General features: G+C 42.7%; 1 protein-coding gene across 2 annotated transcripts in view; it reads left to right on the top strand.

Moving 5' to 3' along the window:
* Positions 1 to 24349, top strand: part of mlphb (melanophilin b) — a 157408-nt gene that overhangs the window by 75098 nt on the left and 57961 nt on the right. For both annotated transcript variants that reach the window (XM_014163857.2, XM_014163856.2), the window contains exons 4-6: positions 956 to 1095; positions 3236 to 3277; positions 10125 to 10180. In XM_014163857.2, coding sequence (XP_014019332.1) covers positions 956 to 1095; positions 3236 to 3277; positions 10125 to 10180 — 238 coding nt within the window. The remainder of the gene's footprint in view (positions 1 to 955; positions 1096 to 3235; positions 3278 to 10124; positions 10181 to 24349) is intronic.

Here is a 24349-nt window from a genome sequence, read left to right as displayed (position 1 = left end):
GTGATCCAAGTACTGAAATGCTTACCCTACTCACTTGGGAGAGTGTGGTAAGTTGAGCTTAAGGGTTTGTTGACACACCCCTTATTTCTAGGAAACTAAACACCAAATTAATAATGTGAACAAATATTTAGGAAGAGGTCATAATTTCATGCGTTCTGTAAAGGAAAAAAATCGCATGGGAAAAAGTGGTAAACAAGTTCGGTCCAAAAAACAGATTTCCACAGTCAAATTAATTATTTGGGGTACAGGTTTCATGATGCTTGTAAACCAAAGTAAATACTGTAGTTGTGTAAACTGTTCTATACATCAGTTGGGGTATCTATAAGCTTCAGTATGAAGTCCTAAACATAGCATGAAAGTGCATCCTTGTAGCTTTTTGGGCTAATATAGTAAAAAAGCTTTGCTGTTGGGCAAGTTGAGCCATTGGTTGAGCCAATGGAAAGTTGAGCAAATTTAAGTGTTTTCTACATAGGTTTAATGCAAGGCATTATCACTGGGATATGAGGTAAAACCATGGCCTGGCCTATGTTAAGTTTTAAACCTGTGTTAAAAGATGCTTAAAATTACTAAAAGACAAAGTGATTCTGATTGTGTTGAATTGTGTTTGGGAAATATAATAGACGTGAGTTTTAAAAGGTTGTGGTAATATTTAATTCAGTATATACATTTGTAGGCAGCTCAACTTACCGTGTCCCTATGCTCAACTTAGCCCATACCCAGGATAAGGTATGTTTTAAAAACTATGATGTAGATATCTTTGTTAGAAAGGAGACTATATTTCCCTTGACGTAGTGGTGCGTTAATGTACCAAAAAAAAAGGCTCAACATATACCTCAAGAACATACTCCTAGAATAGCTGCTTCAGATTTAAACCTTGTAACAGTAACTTAGTGTTTATCTATTAAGTATGTCTGTATAGCCAGTCATTATTGAAGTTCTCCCTCTCTCTCTCCAGGGTCCTCAAGATTGGCACTTTGGAGTGGTACCATGAGAATGTGCGCTCCCGTTTCAAGCGCTTTGGCAGTGCCAAGGTTATGCGCTCGCTCTACAAGAGGTTGAGTGGCGATCTCAGCGCCTCCCAGAGTGACCTGAGAGGTGAGTACTATGGGTTCCATGCCCACACCTGAAAAAGCCCTTAGGAGACCCCATCACCCCTGTATAAACCCTTAGGAAACCCCGTAGCACATGGCAGCAGTGCTATAGAGCCCACTAGGAACAGTAGGGAGTTTATTGTTGCTCAAGATCTGCTGGAGCTTATTGTTCTAAATACACAATACATTAAAAGCTTTCTAGAGACGCAGCTGCTTTATACAGAGGCTGAATGTTAATAACCTCTTGGATGGAATGGAATGTATTTACTGTAGGCTGCATCTATGCTATGGAAAATATCACCCAAAATGATTACAATGTCAGGCCATGTCAAGTCAGTGTTGTGGTGTATGAGTCACCATGTTAACTCTGGAATCGGAAATGATTTAAATCACTGGTCGTCATTTTTTGTAAACAACTCATAAAATGATGGTGTTTATAACAGCCTATGCAGGCATTTTAAATGTCACCAAAGCACATTTTAAACCAATTCTCTTCTCAACTTACCATTTACACTCCATAAATCAAACATTTGCATGGTATCTAACACGGGAGCTTTTGTAATCTGTTAAAGTAACATTTTATCCATCTTTGCATAGTGCTTTTCGGGTGTGTGGAAGATTTACATGCAAACTTGACTGGAGTGATACACATGACTAATTTGTCCCACTCGGTGAATTCTGAATCATTGGAAAAGTTTGTCTTTCTTTCTTTCTTTTTTTTTTTTTCTTTTTTTCTTTCTTTCTTTCTTTCTTTCTTTCTTTCTTTCTCTCTTTCTTTCTTTCTCTCTTTCTTTCTCTCTTTCTTTCTCGCTTTCTTTCTCTCTTTCTCGCTTTCTTTCTTTCTCTCTTTCTTTCTCTCTTTTCAGTCAGTAAGCCTTTCTCAGGGAGCTGCCTGCCAAATAGAACAGAGGGACTTAATCTTTTCCATCTTTTCTGTTTTTCTGGCTTCCTACAACTGTGTGGAGCTATGTTAAGAGTACTGCAGCACAAAGGCCTGGATTCAGTCTAAATGTCATGCCATTTTATCCTCCACTGACCAATAATGTTAGAGAAACGTTGCCTCCGTTGGTCCCTATATGATGCGGTCAGTTTCGGACGTTGCCTACGTTACCAGACTTATTGACATAGCAATGAAATGCTTTGTGTATGTTTGTCTGACATGTTTAAAGTTTAACGCCGTGACGATTGGGTTTAATCAAAGCAAAACTGACATGTTATTTGCCTGATGTTAACTATACAATGGAGCTTATCTGCAAGCAACACCCAAGGCATCTTTAAAACGATGAGACCTATGATGTATTGGCCCTGACGAGTTTGTGACGTTGCTTAAAGGAAAAGGAAATCATGCAAATATGAATTATAGTGAAAAGAGTTAAGTCACTATGGAGGATTGTGGGTAGGATGAGGGAGCTGGTAGGCTGGATCCAGCAGTCCTGTGATCGCATGATCACATCTCGCTCTGTGTCTGAAATGTCATGTCTCTGGTTGATCCAATCCTGCAGGGTTCAATTGGCCAGATACAGGGAAAAAGAGAACAGACACCGGTTTTGCTTTTTTGTTAAATTAGTGACACACATTTAGGAAAATGTACATGTACACATGTAAAGATATACACAGAAACACCCACACCCACACCTACAAATACATATACAAACAGATACATACACAGTCTGTACAGAGTCCACACGCAAGCACATACCAATGTGAACATATTGCTTCACACGCACACATGCTGCATACGCCAGAACAGTGTGCATGTGCACAAACACATAATCCTTTCTGACAGTGGTCCATGAGGCCCCCAAAGCTCAGAGGGTGTCATCCCCACACCACTGTCTTCTGGTGTACAGAGAGACTATGACGACAACTTATGTTGAGACTTTCTGTTGAGGAGCAAAACTACATAAGGTTTCTTTACACATGCACAGTACAAGTCTCATTCTTCACATATGAGCATACATTGAAATTAGCAGCAATAGCAACAGTGTATCTTTACATTTTATGTTATGTCATCAAGATTATCTCTGATTGTGCATTTATTTACAAAGGGACCATCATTACTGATGATGTTAGGGGCCTTTCTTTTGAATTTTTTGATTTTACCTCAGATAGTTAGTCTTTCTCCCTCTGTCTCTCTCTCCCAGAGCCTCGTGAAGATGACACACACAGCATGCCCGAAAGCCACAGTAAGTACAGCTCTGTGTCTCTGCACAATTCTCAAGCATAATGGCTTTGTCCAGTGTCATTCCATAGACACTCTACCAAGAATGGCTTGTCTCACTGATCACTCACTCACTCCATCCACATACAGTAAAGAATGGGCTTTTCAGACTTTGGAATCTAATTTCTTGGGAAGCACAAACATATTTTACCCTAAAACGTATTTGGTAATGTTTAAAGTGGATGTATTTTAATATTTTAGATGAGGGCAGTCAAAGACATAGATATTAACCAGCTAGCTAGAGCACGATTTAGTTATGGCTTAGGAAATCTGATTAAGGTAAAATATTAAATACAACTTCATTTACATTTATTTGATTGAAAAAGACCCGCTTTGTAGCTCTAGGCAGAGCCGTGGGCACTAGCATGGGCACATACCAAGCGCCCTTTGGGTTTGCTGGCACATAGTTAGCCTGTCACACCCCGACACATTGGCAGTGGTGGAAAAAGTACTCAATTGTCATACTTGAGTAAAAGTAAAGATACCTTAATAGAAAATCACTCAAGAAAAAGTGAAAGTCACCCAGTAAAATACTACTTGAGTATAAGTCTAAAAGTATTTGGTTTTAAATGTACTTAAGTATGAAAAGTAAATGGAACTGCTAAAATGTACTTAATTATCAAACGTAAAAGTATTTTTTATTGACACATAGCACGGGGCACGCTCCAAACACTAAGACATCATTTAGAAACGGAGCATTTGTGTTTAGTGAGTCCAGCAGATCAGAGGCAGTAGGGATGACCAGGGATGTTATCTTGATAAGTGTGTGAATTGGATCATTTTCCTGTCAAAATGTAACGAGTACTTTTGGGTGTTAGGGAAACTGTATGTAGTAAAAAGTAAATTATTTTCTTTAGGAATGAAGTGAAGTAAAAGTAAACATTGACAAGAATATACAGTTGAAGTCAGAAGTTTACATATACCTTAGCCAAATACTGTCACGTCCTGATCCTAGTAAGATGTCATTTTCTATAGTAGAGTAGGTCAGGGCGTGACAGGGGGTGTTTTGGGTTGTTCTATGTTTTCTATTTCTATGTTTAAGTTCTAGTTTTTCATTTCTATGTTGGGATTGTTTGGGTTGATCTCTAATTGGAGGCAGCTGATCCTCGTTGCCTCTGATTAGAGATCATATTTAAGAAGGCGTTTTTCTTCCTGGGTTTTGTGGGTGGTTGTTTTCTATTTAGTGTATGTCACCTGACGGAACTGGTTTCAGTCGTTTTGTTAAAGTATATTCATTAAAAGTAAATATGAGCACTATACACGCTGCGCCTTGGTCCCCTTTATACGACCCACGTTACAAATTCATTTAAACTCAGTATCACAATTCCTGACATTTAATCCAAGTAAAAATTCCTTGTTTTAGGTGAGTTAGGATCACCACTTTTTTTAAGAATGTGAAATGTCAGAATAATAGTAGAGAGAATGATTTATTTCAGCTTTTATTTATTTCATCACATTCCCAGTGGGTCAGAAGTTTACATGCACTCAATTAGTATTTGGTAGCATTGCCTTTAAATTGTTTAACTTGGGTCAAATGTTTTGGGTAACCTTCCACAAGCTTCCCACAATAAGTTGGGTGAAGTTTGGCCCATTCCTCCTGACAGAGCTGGTGTAACTGGGTCAGGTTTGTAGGCCTCCTTGCTCGCACACGCCTTTTCAGTTCTGCCCACAAATGTTCTATAGGATTGAGATGGCCACTCCAATGCCTTGACTTTGTTGTCCTTAAGCCATTTTGCTACAACTTTGGAAGTATGCTTGAAGTAATTGTCCATTTGGAAGACCCACTTGCGACCAAGCTTTAACTTCCTGGCTGGTGTCTAGAGATGTTGCTTCAATATATCCACATAATTTGACTTCCTCATGATGCCATCTATTTTGTGAAGTGAACCAGTCCCTCCTGCAGCAAAGCACAACACAATGCTGCCACCCCCGTGCTTCACAGTTTGGCTTGCAAGCCTCCCCCTTTTTCCTCCGAACATAATGATGGTCATTATGACCAAACAGTTCTATTTTTGTTTCATCAGACCAGAGGACATTTCTCCAAAAAGTACGATCTTTGTCCCCATGTGCAGTTGCAAACTGTATTCTGGCTTTTTTATGGCGGTTTTGGAGCAGTGGCTTCTTCCTTGCTGAGCGGCCTTTCAGGTTATGTCTATATAGGACTCGTTCTACTGTGGACATAGATACTTTTGGACCTGTTTCCTCCAGCATCTTCACAAGGTCCTTTGCTGTTGTTCTGGGATTGATTTGCACTTTTCGCACCAAAGTACATGCATCTCTAGGAGACAGAACACGTCTCCTTCCTGAGCGGTATGACGGCTGCGTGGTCCCATGGTGTTTATACTTGCGTACTATTGTTTGTACAGATGAACGTGGTACCTTCAGGCGTTTGGAAATTGCTCCCAAGGATGAACCAGACTTGTGGAGGTCTAAAAAAAATTATTGTAGGTCTTGGCTGATTTTTTTTTAATTATTCTCCCATGATGCCAACCAAAGAGTCACTGAGTTTGAAGGTAGACCTTGAAATACAGCCACAGGCACACCTCCAATTGACTCCAACGATGTCAATTAGCCTATCAGAAGCTTCTAAAGCCATGACATCATATTATGGAATTTTCCAAGCTGTTTAAAGGCGCAGTCAACTTAGTGTATGTAAACTTCTGACCCACTGGAATTGTGATGCAGTGAATTATAAGTGAAATAATCTGTCTGTAAACAATTGTTGGAAAAATTACTGGTCATGTGCAAAGTAGATGTCCTAACCGACTTGCCAAAACTATAGTTTGTTAACAAGAAATTTATGGAGTGGTTGAAAAACTAGTTTGCATGACTCCAACCTAAGTGTATGTAAACTTCCAACTTCAACTGTAAATAGTAAAGTACAGATACCCCAAAGAACTAGTAGTTTCAAATATTTTTACTTAAGTACTTTACACCACCGCATATTGGTATGTCAACAGGTGGTATTAGACGTTTTAGGTCAATTAGAGTCTTGTGGAATTTATTAGAGGGTAATTTTGTGTATTTTGTTTGTGTGTGCACGTGTATGCGTGTGAGAGCATATGTGAGCATGTGCGTGCTTTAAGCATCTACTGTGCCATTTATTTGCTGCACGGCCATTAGTTAATTTGCACGATCTTAACTTTTGCAATCTTGTTTCAGTTTTTAGTTGTTTATTTTTTTGCTGAGCAGAGCAGCTGCTCATCCTTAAATCTTCTCCCACTTAGCATATCTTTTTTCCCCCTCTCTCTCTCTGTCTCTCTTTCCCTGTCTCCTTGTGTCCTCTGATTCAATAAGCGCAGGAACCAGTAGAACAAAATGTTACTGAGCAAAGCAAGTCACTCATAAAAAGAGACTGAGAAACACTTTGTGTGCTCGCACTTTACCTACTTGTGCTGCTTTCGTGCTGGCAGACAGAAGCACTATATGATTTGCTCTCTGACGTGTGTTTCTTAAAAAGGTCACTTAGCTCCTGCATTTCCATTACCTTATCTATTTAGAGAGCTATAAAAAGAAACAAACACTATACAGCTACAACATAGAAAAGAAAATCACCTTTGCGCTAATGCTAAATCAGTCTTTGCTAATATGATCATGTTTTTTGACGTACAGTAGGGCTAGACGATATTGCCAAAATCTCATATCCCGATATAGGTCATTTCATATCCCGATAATGATACGTATCACGATATAGCACATTTTCTGTAAATTCAATGAATAAATTGTTTATTGGTCACATTGAAGGCCTATTTCTTAATACATTTTGAATTATACTCAACAAATAAAAGGTACTTAGTCATATTTGATTATTTCTCCTTTAATTTAAAACCTTTGTGCACATTTTCAATTAAGCATGTAACAAAAATATAAAATATGAATGTATAAAATCTAAAAAGGTAAATTGAAAACACTTAAATATAGGCCTAAAATATTTTTTTGGGGGGGGCTTGCCTGTTTTGCATGTTATTTTGGCATGAATACGTGTCACATATCAATTTGCATTTGGTACCGTGTTAACCACCAACTCATTAACCCCTGTGCGGCCTACATCCAGCGAAAAATCATATCGCCATTAGCATAACAAAATTTAATAATTAAAAAAAATAATCTAATTATATCGTTTTATAGATACACCTCTCCTGAATCGAACCACGTTGTCCGATTTCAAAAAGGCTTTACAGCAAAAGCAAAACATTAGATTATGTTAGAGGAGTATATCGTAAAAGTAGCCACATAGCCATTTTCCGACCAACCACATGCATCACAAATAACCAAAAAACAGCTAAATGCAGCACTAACCTTTGACAATCTTCATCAGATGACACACCTAGGACATCATGTTACACAATACATGCATTCTTTTGTTCGATAAAGTTCATATTTATATATAAAAACAGCATTTTACGTCGGTGCGTAACGTTGACTAACTATTTTCCCTCAAATGCATCCGATGAAACAGAGCTACAATTTACTAAATTACTATTCGAAAACATTTTTTAAATGTAATATTGTCATTCTAAGATTTATAGATGAATATCTCTTGAAAGCACCTGTAATGCCAGATTTAAAAATAACTTTACTGGGTAATCACACTTTGCGATAAAAGGGGATGCGATACTCAGAACAATAGGCTAGCAATAGCAATAGGCTAGCCATCTTGGAACAATCACATATCACATCTAGTCTTGTATACTATTGTCAATAATCCCTTACCTTTGGTTGTCTTCATCAGAAAGCAATTCCAGGAATCCCAGGTCCACAACAAATGTATTTTCGTTTGAAAAAATGACTCCTTTATGTTCCAAGAGCTTGTTCTTGTTAGCGCGTCTGAAGGCTGATCCAAATCCTCCGTCGGGCGCGGGACAGCCATTTCGAGAAAATGCATTTTTTCCCCATTTAAGGTTCGTTCAAACATGTCAAACGTTGTACAACATAAATCTTCAGGGCGTTTTTCAACAAGAGAGCCAATGAGATTCGAGGGGGACGATTGCATTGTGTTTCAAAACATTTCGAAAGGGGAGGGTAACCAGGGGCGCCGGCGTCATAATGGTGATGGCCCTCTCCATGTGACCACGTTCCACAGCGTCTCATTCATTCAATTTTAACAGTAGAAGGCTCAAACCAATTTGTGAAGACTGGGGACATCTAGTGGAAGCAATAGGAAGTGCTCAATGAACCATAGCTCACGGTGTGATTAATAGGCAACGTGATGAAGTTGAGTTCGCAATTCAGAATTCCACTTCCTGTTTCCATCTGTCTCGGGGTTTTGACTGCCATATGAGTTCTGTTATACTCACAGACACCATTCAAACAGTTTTAGAAACTTTAGGGTGTTTTCTATCCACAAGTATTAATTATATGCATATCCTAGCTTCTGAGTTTGAGTAGGAGGCCGTTTAAAATGGGCACGAATTATTTTCAAAAATCGCTTTAGCACCCCCTACCCTAGGGGAACGCCAAGAGGTTAAACCCCCGTTTCTCGACTGTGTAAATTGGGGCCATGTCTTTGCAGATGTAAGTTGTAACGGCAGCTGTTCTCTCCTTCCATCTTCGTGATTCTTTGCCATATGGTGTGCTGCGGGCAAAAGCCTCTTGCAATGTCTGAGTTGGGGGTTTGTTTTGAGCACTCGACTGTACTGTTTCACATGATTCTTGCGTAGGTGGTAAAAGAGGTTAGTGGTGTTTGAGCCTGTTGTCGGGACCGGCCTGCGGCATATTTTGCAGAGGACGGTTTCTGGTCAGTGTCAGACTTTTTATACCTAAACCACGTCTTTGCGACCAAAGTAGCCCCTCTTTTAGGTACGGTCTCCGTGCTCTGTGTCACGTTCACTCTCGTCAATGTTTGTTTGTGTTGCAAATTTCCTTCTACACGGGAGGTGTGGAAGAAAGCAAAGCGTCGTCCAATTGACGAAAAATATTGCCGTAAAGAGTGTGATTTGCGACACAACGAAATAAACGATAGAGCAAAATCTAAAACGATTGACATTTTTCTATCGTCACACGATATATATCGTCATATCGCCCAGCCCTAACATACAGTGCCTTCAGAAAGTATTCATACCCTTGACTTATTACACATTTTGTTGATAGATCCTCAATTCAAAATTGATTAAATATATTTTTTTAGCGATTTCAATCCTCTCCAGGAAGGATGCCTGTATCTTTGTAGTGACTGGGTGTATTAATACATCATCCAAAGTGTAATTAATAACTTCACCATGCTCAAATGGATATTCAATGTCTGCTTTTTTTTACCAATGGGTGCCCTTCTTTGCGAGACATTGGAAAACATCCCTGGTCTTTGTGGTTGAATCTGTGTTTGAAATTACCTGCTCAGTTGAGGGACCTTATAGATAATTGTATGTGTGGGGTATAGAGATGGGGTAGTCATTTAAAAATCATGTTAAACACTATTAATGCACACGGAGTGAGTCCATGCCACTTATTATGTGACTTGTTTAGCACATTTTTATTCTTGAACTAATTCATGCTTGCAATAACAAAGGGATTGAATACTTATTGGCTCAAAAAACATAATTCCACTTTGACATTATGGGGTATTGTGTGTAGGCCAGTGACACCAAATCTAAATGTAATAAATGTTAAATTCAGGCTGTAACACAACAAATTGTGGAAAAGTGAATACTTTCTGAAGGCACTTTATAATGTAATGTGTGTATGCATGTACCTAATGTATTTAAACTTGCACTGTTTTGCCCAGCACAGTTGCTTTTTGAGAGATAATTGAAGTCTTATGGAATTGAATTAAATAAAAATGTAACTCACACAAGACACTTCTCCCTCCTCATCAGATCTCTATGATGAGAACAACATGGACACCGTGGCAGATGGACGACACTACAGAATGGTATTGCCCACTCTCTATTCCTGACTTCCTGAATTACAGTATTACCTTTTTTCACAGTACCGAGCCAAGCCAAACTATACTGGCCTGGCCTGGGTTCACATACACCAAAGTTGCTGGAACTGTACGCAAAAGGACAATGTAAAGAGAAAATATCAGAGCCAGCACAGTATGGTTCGGGTTGGCCCTATAGTGTTAATCAGTCAATTGTATCCTTGACTGTTTATGTTGGGGGGTAGAGGACATCCTTCTATGGCAGTGTTTCTTAGCTTGGGTCCTTGGGTGTGCCCGAGTGTTGCACATTTTTATTCCAGCCCTGCACAAACACATGCGATTCAACTAACAAAGGGTCTTGAGGAATTGTGGAATAGTTTAGTCGTTTGTACTTGTGCTGGGCTAGAACACACATGTGCAACCTTACCCTATGAACGATTATGGGAAACGTTTATTTGTCTTATACTGTACGTTTCATATCCATAAAACAAACACAAAACGTAAAATTAACAGTGACTCATTAGTGTGCATAAAGCAGTATATATTTCTAAATGTTGCTGGGTCTTGTCAATGGTAATCCATGCTGAAGCATTGAGACCTTGACACATAGTAACATGTATACACAAATGAAAACCAAGTTTCTCTTGTTATATGCAGACTACAGTACCAACATTATGTCTTTTAAGTTTTATATGTTTGTTTTAACCCTCGTATTACAGACTGGGGTTTTTGACCCCAGAGGCATATTTTTGATCATAGCCCAAAAGATGGTTTATCAATTCTTTCAATATTTCATGACTTTGTCTATCAACTTGTTCTTAACGAAACTAAATCATTGTTTAGTGTTTCCGTATTCAAATGGATTAGAAAGAAAAGTCCTTTGGGGTCATTTTGACCCCAGCCAAAAACACCTAAATCAGCCTATAGTTATTTGGTAAATAGGACCTTTATTTGAATCTAAGTTTATCTGGGGACATAATTACCAGCTACCCTCTAAATGTACACATAGTGCTGTATTGGTGTGTATTCTCAGAAAAATTTTTTTCTACGGTAAATGTTACATAAATTCCAGAATCCCCTCAATATCTTCCAATATTCTATATGTGCAACTTGTTATGATATTTGGGTTGCTATAACATTTAGTTTGAGCATGCTTTTTGAATCATCCTGCCATAGGCTCAACCACTCCCATTGTTTCAATGACAGCAATGCTAATCCTGGCTGTGGGGTAAGTAAATAAATAAAAAAAAGGCATATTCTTTGTAATTTCCTCTCAGGATCAATGGATGGATCACTTTTTGTCAATAAAATTAAGTATATTAGAAATGTTGGTGTACCGCCCCAAAATATGGCACAATTCTAAAGTATAAATGATAATACAATCAAATTATCTTTTTAGTAACTATGTTGATTTATAATATGGGAAAAAGATGGGTCAGACTTTATTTGGATAGTCCATCAGTAGATGCTGTACAGATGGTCATACTATCTGTTGATAAGCAACTGCTTCCTAAGGTTACGGTTAGGGTAAGGCTTAAGGTTAGGCTAGGGTTAGGGTTAGTAGATAGTTAGTTGAAATGTCCAAATAAAGTGTTTGTCAGAGTGTGCGCAACTGGTCGAAGGAAGTCAGGTGCAGGAGAACAGAGATGAGTGAACAGGCACACTTTATTCAGGCAGAGGAAAACAGCCGGACGCAACTGCGTCACAACACTTCGGCCCAAGGAAAAAAGCGATAGCGCACAAATTATACAAATAGGTACAAATAACACAACCACGGGTTACAACAATACCTGGCGCAAAACCAGCCTGTAGCGTCACACACGTAACGAACAAACAATACCACACACAGACATGGGGGAAACAGAGGATAATATACACGTAGAGTAATGAGGGGATGTAAACCAGGTGTGCGGGAAAACAAGACAAAACAAATGGAAAATGAAAGGTGGAGCGGCGATGGCTAGAAGACCGGTGACGCCGAACGCCGCCCGAACAAGGAGAGGGACCGACTTCGGCGGGAGACGTGATAGTGTTACAAAAAGCTGTACATTATTTAAGGGGAAAATGTGTATTTTCATTTGACAGAATATACAAATGACCTGTAATTTAGCTGAAATAAGTCTGTTTTGGTTATTCTTTATTTCAGATAAAATTATTTCTAATTATGTTTTTATAAGAATGAAGTTGATATTTGGCTATGATTGTTGCTTTTTCAAATAGTTTCTTCTTGGGGTCAAAATGATCCCAGTTGGTAATCCATGTATGTATAATATGTTGGTAGTATGAGGGTTAAGTTGCTTGTACAGGTCTTCTTGAGTGTTTCAGACACCTACGTTCATGTTTATGGTTGAGACATCCCTGTGTGCAAGTAAAGGTGAATTCAGACTTCAAAAAGTGGACATGTTTGTACAGCACCTTTCTAAAAATGTATGTAGGCCCATAGTTTAGGAAAAGGCTGAAATTATACATCAACCAAAAGTCATTTAATTGGTCCTATGTGAATGCTATGTGGTCCTGTATGGCTCAGTTGGTAGATCATGTCACTTGCACCGCTAGGATTGTGTGTTCGATTCCCATGACAACCCATATGTAAAATGTATACATGCATGACTGTAAGTCACTTAGGACAAAAGCATCTGCTAAATGGAATAAATACCATATATATTATGTAGCACCTAGCTAGGCGATCTAAACCATAGATTCCCTAATCTTTTATTTGTTTTTATTATTTTATTAAATGTTTTTATTTTTTTACCCACTTTTTCTCCCCAATTTCGTGGTATCCAATTGGTAGTTACAGTCTTGTCTCATTGCTGCAACTCCCGTACGGACTCGGGAGAGGTGAAGGTCGAGAGCCGTGCGTCCTCCGAAACACAACCAAGCCGCACTGCTTCTTGACACAATGCCCACTTAACCCGGAAGCCAGCTGCAACAATGTGTCAGAGGAAACACCGTGCACTTGGCAACCGTGTCAGCGTGCACTGGGCCCGGCCTACCACAGGAGTGGCTAGTGCGCGATGGGACAAGAACATCGTTGCTGGCCAAACCCTCCCCAAACCCGGATGGCGCTGGGCCAATTATGCGCCGCCCCATGGGTCTCCTGGTCGCGGCCGGCTGCGACAGAGCCTGGACTCGAACCCAGAATCTCTAGTGGCACAACTAGCAACGCGATGCACTACCTTAGACCACTGTGCCACTCGGGAGGCCCCTTCATACAGATCTGCCCTGTTGTTTGACAGTTGAGATGATTTATAAATCTGGTCATTTGTGCAGACCCTTAACCCTGACGAGCAGCTGGTCAGGGTTAAGGCATTGCAAAACCAGCACTGGCCCGATGCATCATTGGTAAATAAATACCAGGCTGTCATAGGTCATGACACACATTAAAGAGTCCCAGGGTGTGTCCCAAATTGCACTCTGTTCCCTATATAGTGCCCTTCTTTTAACCAAAGCCCTGTGGGCCCCGGTCAATAGTAGTGCACTACATAGGTAATAGGGTGCCTTTTGGGATGCAAGCCCAAGAAACGTCAAGTGTGAGAGAGACCCTGAAGTGTCTCCTGCTGGTTTTTGTTATGACTGTTGTACAGTCTAGATTGGTTGTTTAGTTCCAAATCACAATGAATAACCAAAACGAAGCACTTTCTCTCATTGTTGTCTGCTGACACAATAATCCTTGGCTTGTATTTACAGTGTTGAGTAGGAGTGCTTATCTAGGATAAGGCCAGGTCTCTGACCTCCTCCCTCTAGGCTGTTTCGTTGTTGTTGGTGATCAGGCCTACCACTGTTGTGTCATCGGCAAATTACATTTTTATTAAAAAAATATTTTACCTTTATTTAACCAGGTAGGCCAGTTAAGAACAAGTTCTCATTTACAACGGTGACCTGGCCAAGATAAAGCGAAGCAGTGCGACACAAACAACAACACAGAGTTACACATGGAATAAACAAACGTACAGTCAATAACACAATAGAAAAGTCAATAAATAGGCCGTAGTGGCGAAGTAATTACAATTTAGCAATTAAACACTGGAGTGATAGATGTGCAGAAGATGAATGTGCAGGTAGAGATACTAGGGTGCAAAGGAGCAAAAATAAATAAATAACAATATTGGGATGAGGTAGTTGGATGGGCTATTTACAGGTAGGCTGTGTACAGGTGCAATGATCTGTATGCTGCTCTGACAGCTGATGCTTAAAGTTAGTGAGGGAGATATAAGTCTCCAGCTTCAGTGATTTTTGCTATTCGTTCCAGTCATTCTCAGCAGAGAATTGTCAGGAAATGCGGCCAAAGGAAGAATTGGCTTTGGGGGTGACCAGTGAAATATACCTGCTGGAGCGTGTGCTACGGGTGGGTGCTGCTATGGTGACCAGTCAGCTGAGATAAGGCGGAGCTTTACCTACCTAGCAGAGACTTGTAGATGACCTGGACCCAGTGGGTCTGGCGACGAATATGTAGCAAGGTCCAGCTGACTAGAGCATACAGGTCGCAGTGGTGGGTGGTATAAGGCGATTTGGTAACAAAACGGATGGCACTGTGATAGACTGCATCCAATTTGCTGAGTAGAGTATTGGAAGCTATTTTGTAGATGACATCGCCGAAGTCGAGGATCGGCAGGATAGTCAGTTTTACTAGGGTAAGTTTGGCGGCGTGAGTGAAGGAGGCTTTGTTCCGAAATAGAAAGCCGATTCTAGATTTGATTTTGGATTGGAGATGTTTCATATGAGTCTGGAAGGAGAGTTTACAGTCTAGCCAGACACCTAGGTATTTGTAGTTGTCCATGTATTCTAGGTCAGAACCGTCCAGAGTAGTGATGCTAGTCGGGCTGCCGGGTGCGGGCAGCAAACGGTTGAAAAGCATGCAATTGGTTTTGCTAGCGTTTAAGAGCAGTTGGAGGCCACGGAAGGAGTGTTGTATGGCATTGAAGCTCGTTTGGAGGTTAGTTAACACAGTGTCCAAAGAAGGGCCAGATGTAGACAGAATGGTGTCATCTGCGTCGTCATTTGAGAAACCAAGGCTATTGAGTCTGCCAATAAGAATGTGGTGATTGGCAGAGTTGAAAGCCTTGGCCAGGTCGATGAAGACGGCTGCACAGTACTGTATTTTATCGATGGCGGTTATGATATCTTTTAGTACCTTGAGCGTGGCTGAGGTGCACCCGTGACCAGCTCGGAAACCAGATTGCACAGCTGAGAAGGTACGGTGGGATTCGAAATGGTCAGTGATCTGTTTATTAACTTCGCTTTCAAAGACTTTAGAAAGGCAGGGCAGGATGGATATAGGTCTGTAACGGTTTGGGTCTAGAGTGTCACCCCCTTTAAAGAGGGGGATGACCGCGGCAGCTTTCCAATCTTTAGGTATCTCGGACGAAATGAAAGAGGTTGAATAGACTGATAATAGGGGTTGCAACAATGGCAGCGGATAATTTTAGAAAGAGAGGGTCCAGATTGTCTAGCCCAGATGATTTGTACGGGTCCAGGTTTTGCAGCTCTTTCAGAACATCTGCGATCTGGATATGGGTGAAGGAGAAGATGGGGAGGCTCGGGCAAGTAGCTGCCAGGGGTGTGGAGCTGTTGGCCGGGGTTGGGGTAGCCAGGAGGAAAGCATGGCCAGTCGTATAGAAATGCTTATTGAAATGTTCGATTATCATGGATTTATCGGTGGTGACCGTGTCACCTAGCCTCAGTGCAGTGGGCAGCTGGGAGGAGGTGCTCTTGTTCTCCATGGACTTTACAGAGTCCCAAAACGTTTTGGAGTTAGAGCTACAGGATGCAAATTTCTGTTTGAAAAAGCTAGCCTTTGCTTTCCTGACTGACTGTGTGTATTGGTTCCTGACTTCCCTGAACAGTTGCCTATCGTGGGGGCTATTCAATGCTATTGCAGTCCGCCACAGGATGTTTTTGTGCTGGTCAAGGGCAGTCAGGTCTGGAGTGAACCAAGGGCTATATCTGTTCTTAGTTCTACATTTTTTGGAAGGGGCATGCTTATTTAAGATGGTGAGGAAATTACTTTTAAAGAACGACCAGGCATCCTCGACTGACGGGATGAGGTCAATATCCTTCCAAGATACCAGGGCCAGGTCGATTAGAAAGGCCTGCTCGCAGAAGTGTTTTAGGGAGCGTTTGACAGTGATGAGAGGTGGTCGTTTGACCGCGGACCATTAGCGGATGCAGGCAATGAGGCAGTGATCGCTGAGATCCTGATTGAAAACAGCAGAGGTGTATTTGGAGGGCAAGTTGGTCAGGATAAAATCTATGAGGGTGCCCATGTTTACGGATTTAGGGTTGTACCTGGTGGTTTCCTTGATAATTTGTGTGAGATTGAGGGCATCTAGCTTAGATTGTAGGACTGCTGGGGTGTTAAGCATATCCCAGTTTAGGTCACCTAACAGAACGAACTCTGAAGATAGATGGGGGGGCAATTAATTCACATACGGTGTCCAGGGCACTGCTGGGAGCTGAGGGGGGTCTATAACAGGCAGCAACAGTGAGAGACTTATTTCTGGAGAGATTAGTTTTTAAAATTAGAAGCTCGAACTGTTTGGGCATAGACCTGGAAAGTATGACAGAACTTTGCAAGCTATCTCTGCAGTAGATTGCAACTCCTCCCCCTTTGGCAGTTCTAACTTGACGGAAAATGATATAGTTGGGTATGGAAATCTCAGAATTTTTGGTGGCCTTCCTGAGCCAGGATTCAGACACGGCAAGGACATCGGGGTTGCCGGAGTGTGCTAAAGCAGTGAGTAAAACAAACTTAGGGAGGAGGCTTCTGATGTTAACATGCATGAAACCAAGGCTTTTTCGATTACAGAAGTCAACAAATGAGAGTGCCTGGGGAATGGGAGTGGAGCTAGGCGCTGCAGGGCCTGGATTAACCTCTACATCACCAAAGGAACAGAAGAGGAGTAGGATAAGGGTACGGTTAAAAGCTATAAGAATTGGTGGTCTAGTGAGTTCGGAACAGAGAGTAAAAGGAGCAGGTTTCTGGGCATGGAGGACTAGATTCAAGGCATAATGTACAAATAAGGGTATGGTAGGATGTGAATACAGTGGAGGTAAACCTAGGCATTGAGTGACGATGAGAGAGGTTTTGTCTCTAAAGACACCATTTAAACCAGGTGAGATCCAAACAGGTGTGGGAGGTGGAACAAAAGGGCTAGCTGAGGCATATTGAGCTGGGCTGGAGGCTCTACAGTGAAATAAGACAATAATCACTAACCAAAACAGCAATGGACACGGCATATTGACATTAGGGAGAGACATGCGTAGCCGATTGATCATAGGGTCCAGTGAGTAGCTAGGCGAGCTGGAGACACGGCGATTCAGACAGCTAGCTGGCCGGGGCTAGCAGGCTAGCAGAAGGAGCCTTAGGGACGTCGCAACGGAAGAGTCTGTTGAAGCAACTTGGATGGTTACATCGGCAGACCAGTCATAATGGATCGGCAGGGCTCCGTGTAGGCAGTAAAAGGGTCCAGGCCAATTGGCAAAATAGGTATTGTAGCCCAAGAAATTGGCTGATGGACCTCTTCAGCTAGCCGGGAGATGGGCCTAGCACGAGGCTAGCTCCAGGCTAACTGGTACTTGCTTTGGGACAGAGTAGCCACTCGGACAGCAGCAAGCTAGCTGCGATGATCCAGGTGAAAAGGTTCAGAGCTTGCAGTAGGAATCCAGAGATGTGGAGATGTGGTTGAGAAAAAGCAGTCCGATATGCTCTGGGTTGAATTGCGCTGTGCAGACTGACAGGAGTTGTCCGGGCTGAGGTTAGCTGATGACCGCTAGCAGTGGTTAACTGACTACTAGCTAGTTAGCTGGCTAGCTTCTGTTGGGGGTTCCAGTTCTAAAGTATAGAAAGTAGCAGATCCATACCACATTTGGTGAGGCGGGTTGCAGGAGAGTATGTTGAAATTGAGGTTAAAAATATAAAAAATATATACGAAGAAATAAAAGATATACACGGGACAAAACAAAGACAAAGACGTCTGACTGCTACGCCATCTTGGATAAAATCAATGATGGTGTTGGAGTCGTGCCTGTCCGTGCAGTCATGAGTGAACAAGGAGTACAGGAGGGGGCTGAGCACGCACCCCTGAGGGGCCCCTGTGTTGAGGATCAGCGTGGCGGATGTGTTGTTACCTACCCTTACCACCTGGGGGCAGCCGTCAGGAAGTCCAGGATCCAGTTGCAGAGGGAGGTGTTTAGTCCCAGGGTCCTTAGCTTATTGATGAGCTTTGAGGCCACTATGGTGTTGAACGCTGAGCTGTAGTCAATGAATAACATTCTAATATAGGTGTTCATTTTGTCTAGGTGGGAAAAGGCGGTGTGGAGTGTAATAGAGACTTAATCATCTGTGGATCTGTTGGGGCGGTATGCAAATTGGAGTGGGTCTAGGGTTGACCAGCCTTCCAAAGCACTTCATGGTGACAGACTTGAGTGCTACGTGTCGGTAGTCATTTAGGCAGGTTACCTTAGTGTTCTTGGACACAGGCACTATGGTGGTCTGCTTAAAACATGTTGGTATTACAGACTCGGACAGGGAGAGGTTGAAAATGTCAGTCAAGACACTTGCTAGTCCATATCCATGTAGCCTATGATTTAAACCTAATTTTGTTGTTGCAATTGAAGTGAAAGTGAATACTTCTGTTTTCATGTTTATGACCACAACTTTAGCATGGTCTTGCCAGCATTTCCTGCTTTGGTTATCTTGGGAAGATAGAGAGGGAGAGCACCCTCAAGTGGTGTAAGCAGAACAAGTAATTTGAATGACTCAGGGAGACATGAACCAGTGTAGTTGGGTGAAATGCTTTTTTCTGCTTATGTACTGTTCATTTCTGAAACAACTCAAATCCCACCTTCAAGAGCCTCAGTTTAGCATATGGTGATCCTTTGTTATTCCAAAAAAGGAAAGGTGACACCATCTCCCATAAATGACCACAGCAACAAACTTATGGTGATATTTCCATCATATAGTGATATTTACTCAGGGAACGTCGTCCTCATTGTCATTCAACATATGGCAGTCCACCCAAAGCCATGGGAATGATGCATTTGCATGGCCTGCATAATATCCATCATTTAGCAAACACTTTTATCAAACCCATGTCCTTGGCATTGCAAGTGCTGTGTTCTACCAACTGAGCCACACAGGGAGCCACATGTGCATTCCTTATTGACTCATACAGTATTGGAAAGAAGAACAAACATCTGTTGTCACATTCAGTAAAAGGATCATCTTCCTAAAATAACATGTCAGCATGGTAAGGCTTATTGGACCAATGCTAACCCCACTCTAAGAGCTCTGGTCCCCTCCAGAGCTCTTGAGGGAGTGTGTCTCAGTAGTTCTTATTAGTGGAGAGTTACCATTTCTCACCGCCTTTACCCATCTTTGGTGTCCTCCCTGTCTCCTCTCCGCTCTCCTGGTTCTATGTGTGATGATGTCTTTATCTCTACTCTCCTAAAGATGAAAAAGACCAAACGACTGCTCACTGTACACTCCGTCGATTTCGGTCTGGACCTTAACTACTCCACCCACTCTCTGTCTCAACAAGAATCCTGTCAGGTACTGTCTGGAAGACAAAGTCCTCTGTCTCCCTTAGACTCTCTCTTAGCCCTTGCTTGTCAATTTGTTGTCAAAATAAAAAGGTACACAAATATAACCACACAATGAATACGGAAATACACACACAGACACACATGTTTGTTTTACTATCCTTGTGGGGACCAAACAATTGATTCCCATTTAAAAATCCTATTTTCCCTAACCCTAACACTAATTGTAAGCCTAAACCTAATCCCTATGCCTAAAATAGCCTTTTTTTGTCCCCACTTGTCTGAATTTAACTTGTTTTACTATCCTTGTGAGGACTTCTGGTCCCCACAAGGATAATACAACCAAACACACAGTAGTGTCTTTCTTGGCATTAACTTTAATCCAGTAACTACACTGCTCAAAAAAATAAAGGGAACACTTAAAAAACACAATGTAACTCCAAGTCAATCACACTTCTGTGAAATCAAACTGTCCACTTAGGAAGCAACACTGATTGACAATAAATTTCACATGCTGTTGTGCAAATGGAACAGACAACAGGTGGAAATTATAGGCAATTAGCAAGACACCCCCAATAAAGGAGTGGTTCTGCAGGTGGGGACCACAGACCACTTCTCAGTTCCTATGCTTCCTGGCTGATGTTTTGGTCACTTTTGAATGCTGCCGGTGCTTTCACTCTAGTGGTAGCATGAGACGAAGTCTACAACCCACACAAGTGGCTCAGGTAGTGCAGCTCATCCAGGATGGCACATCAATGCGAGCTGTGGCAAGAAGGTTTGCTGTGTCTGTCAGCGTAGTGTCCAGGGCATGGAGGCGCTACCAGGAGACAGGCCAGTACATCAGGAGACGTGGAGGAGGCCGTAGGAGGGCAACAACCCAGCAGCAGGACCGCTACCTCCACCTTTGTGCAAGGAGGAGCAGGAGAAGCACTGCCAGAGCCCTGCAAAATGACCTCCAGCAGGCCACAAATGTGCATGTGTCTGCTCAAACGGTCAGAAACAGACTCCATGAGGGTGGTATGAGGGCCCGACGTCCACAGGTGGGGGTTGTGCTTACAGCCCAACACCGTGCAGGACGTTTGGCATTTGCCAGAGAACACCAAGATTGGCAAATTCGCCACTGGCGTCCTGTGCTCTTCACAGATGAAAGCAGGTTCACACTGAGCATGTGACAGACGTGACAGAGTCTGGAGACGCCGTGGAGAACTTTCTGCTGCCTGCAACATCCTCCAGCATGACCGGTTTGGCGGTGGGTCAGTCATGGTGTGGGGTGGCATTTCTTTGGGGGGCCGCACCATCCTCCATGTGCTCGCCAGAGGTAGCCTGACTGCCATTAGGTACCGAGATGAGATCCTTAGACCCCTTGTGAGACCATACGCTGGTGTGGTTGGCCCTGGGTTCCTCCTAATGCAAGACAATGCTAGACCTCATGTGGCTGGAGTGTGTCAGCAGTTCCTGCAAGAGGAAGGCATTGATGCTATGGACTGGCCCGCCCGTTCCCCAGACCTGAATCCAATTGAGCACATCTGGGACATCATGTCTCGCTCCATCTACCAACGCCACATTGCACCACAGACTGTCCAGGAGTTGGCGGATGCTTTAGTCCAGGTCTGGGAGGAGATCCCCCAGGAGCCCATCCGCCACCTCATCAGGAGCATGCCCAGGCGTTGTAGGGAGGTCATACAGGCACGTGGAGGCCACACACACTACTGAGCCTCATTTTGACTTGTTTTAAGGACATTACATCAAAGTTGGATCAGCCTGTAGTGTGGTTTTCCACTTTAATTTTGAGTGTGACTCCAAATCCAGACCTCCATGGGTTGATAAATTGGATTTCCATTGATTATTTTTGTGTGATTTTGTTGTCAGCACATTCAACTATGTAAAGAAAAAAGTATTTAATAAGATTATTTATTTCATTCAGATCTAGGATGTGTTGTTTAAGTGTTCCCTTTATTTTTTTGAGCAGTATATATTAAATTGGCCATATTTCTATATCTATTGTTTTATTCATACAGTCTAGTCAGACATTTGAGCTTGATTCAATAAAACAATCACATTGTACCAGCCAGATACCCTAGGGGAGGCTCAAAATATCTCCACACCTATCTAAACTACTTGACTTTATGTGCTAGGGCTAACATGGCATTTTTGTGAGAAACAGGTCCACACTTTGTAAATACATGGTATTGTAAGAAGGTACAATAGCCTGACTGCTCTAGTTTATTGTAAATTTGTCAGTTAATTATTGTAACTGTTGTGAATAGGCTTGTTGTGAATAGGCTTGGGCGGTATACCGTATAAATCAAATGAAATGTTATTAGTCACATGCGCCGAATGCAACAGGTGTAGACCTTACAGTGAAATGTTTACTTATGAGCCCCTAACCGACAGTGCAGTTTCAAAAAATATGGATAAGAATAAGAGATAAAAGTAACAAGTAATTAAAGAGGAGCAGTAAAAAAAAATATATATATACAGGGGGTGCCGGTACAGAGTCAATGTGCGGGGGCACCGGTTAGTTGAGGTAGTATGTACATATAGGTAGAGTTAATTAAAGTGACTATGCATAGATTTACATTTACGTCATTTAGTACACGCTCTTATCCAGAACGACTTACAAATTGGTGCATTCACCTTATGATATCCAGTGGAACAACCACTTTACAATAGTACATCTATATCTTTTTGGGGTGGGAGGGTAGGGGGGGGGGTTAGAAGGATTACTTAATCCTATCCCAGGTATTCCTTAAAGAGGTGGGGTTTCAGGTGTCTCCGGAAGGTGGTGATTGACTCCGCTGTCCTGGCGTGGTGAGGGAGCTTGTTCCACCATTGGGGTGCCAGAGCAGCAAACAGTTTTGACTGGCCTGAGCGGGAACTGTGCTTCCGCAGAGGTAGGGAGGCGAGCAGGCCAGAGGTGGATGAACACAGTGCCCTTCTTTGGGTGTAGGGACTGATCAGAGCCTGAAGGTACGGAGGTGCCGTTCCCCTCACAGCTCCGTAGGCAAGCACCATGGTCTTGTAGCAGATGCGAGCTTCAACTGGAAGCCAGTGGAGTGTGCGGAGGAGCGGGGTGACGTGCGAGAACTTGGGAAGTTGAACACCTGACGGGATGCAGCGTTCTGGATGAGTTGTAGGGGTTTAATGGCACAGGCAGGGCGCCCCGCCAACAGCGAGTTGCAGTAATCCAGACGGGAGATGACAAGTGCCTGGATTAGGACCAGCGCCGCTTCCTGTGTGAGGCAGGGTCGTACTCTGCGAATGTTGTAGAGCATGTACCTACAGGATCGGGTCACCGCCTTGATGTTAGCGGAGAACGACAGGGTGTTGTCCAGGGTCACGCCAAGGCTCTTAGCCCTCTGGGAGGAGGACACAATGGAGTTGTCAACCGGGATGGCGAGATCATGGAACGGGCAGTCCTTCCCCGGGAGGAAGAGCAGCTCTGTCTTGCCGAGGTTCAGCTTGAGGTGGTGATCCGTCATCCACACTGATATGTCTGCCAGACATGCAGAGATTCGATTCACCACCTGGTTATCAGAAGGGGGAAAGGAGAAGATTAATTGTGTGTTGTCTGCGTAGCAATGATAGTAGAGACCATGTGAGGATTTGACAGAGCAAAGTGACTTGGTGTATAGCGAGAATAGGAGAGGGCCTAGAACTGAGCCCTGGGAGACACCAGTGGTGAGAGCCCGTGCTGCGGAAGACGGATTCTCGCCACGCCACCTGGTAGGAGCGACCTGTCAGGTAGGACGCAATCCAAGAGTGAGCCGCGCCGGAGATGCCCAACTCGGAGAGGGTGGAGAGGAGGATCTGATGGTTCACAGTATCAAAGGCAGCAGATAGGTCTAGAAGGATGAGAGCAGAGGAGAGAGAGTTAGCATTAGCAGTGCGGAGAGCCTCCGTGACAGAGAGAAGAGCAGTCTCAGTTGAATGACCAGTCTTGAAACCTGACTGATTTGGATCAAGAAGGTAATTCTGAGAGAGATAGCAAGAGAGCTGGCCAAGGACGGCACGCTCAAGAGTTTTGGAGAGAAAAGAAAGAAGGGATACTGGTCTGTAGTTGTTGACATCGGAGGGATCGAGTGTAGGTTTTTTGAGAAGGGGTGCAACTCTCGCTCTCTTGAAGACGGAAGGGACGTAGCCAGCGGGCAAGGATGAGTTGATGAGCGAGGTGAGGTAAGGGAGAAGGTCTCTGGAAATGGTCTTAAGAAGAGGGGAGGGGATAGGGTCAAGCAGGCAGGTTGTTGGGCAGCCGGCCGTCACAAGTCGCAAGATTTCATCTGGAGAGAGAGGGGAGAAAGAGGTCAGATGACAATAGAGAGTGGCAGTGGTGTGGAGAGGGGAGGGGGCAATGTGAATAGTCTGGGTAGCCATTTGACTAGATGTTCAGGAGTCTTATGGCTTGGGGTAGAAGCTGTTTAGAAGTCTCTTGGACCTAGACTTGGCGCTCCGGTAGCGTTTGCTGTGTGGTAGCAGAGAGAACAGTCTATGACTAGGGTGGCTGGAGTCTTTGACAATTTTCAGTGCCTATATACCTGGGTATTTGAAATAGCCAGGGGATGGTTTTTCAATAACATTAAAAGTTTTAATTTGACGTTTTTCAATATGTTGTTGTATTTGTAGCTACTTTTTAAG

The sequence above is a fragment of the Salmo salar genome, chromosome ssa21 (assembly GCF_905237065.1).
Source record: "Salmo salar chromosome ssa21, Ssal_v3.1, whole genome shotgun sequence".
Taxonomy (NCBI): Eukaryota; Metazoa; Chordata; class Actinopteri; order Salmoniformes; family Salmonidae; genus Salmo; species Salmo salar.
The sequence above is the reverse complement of the archived record's forward strand: the minus strand, read 5'-3'. Positions and strand labels throughout refer to the sequence as shown.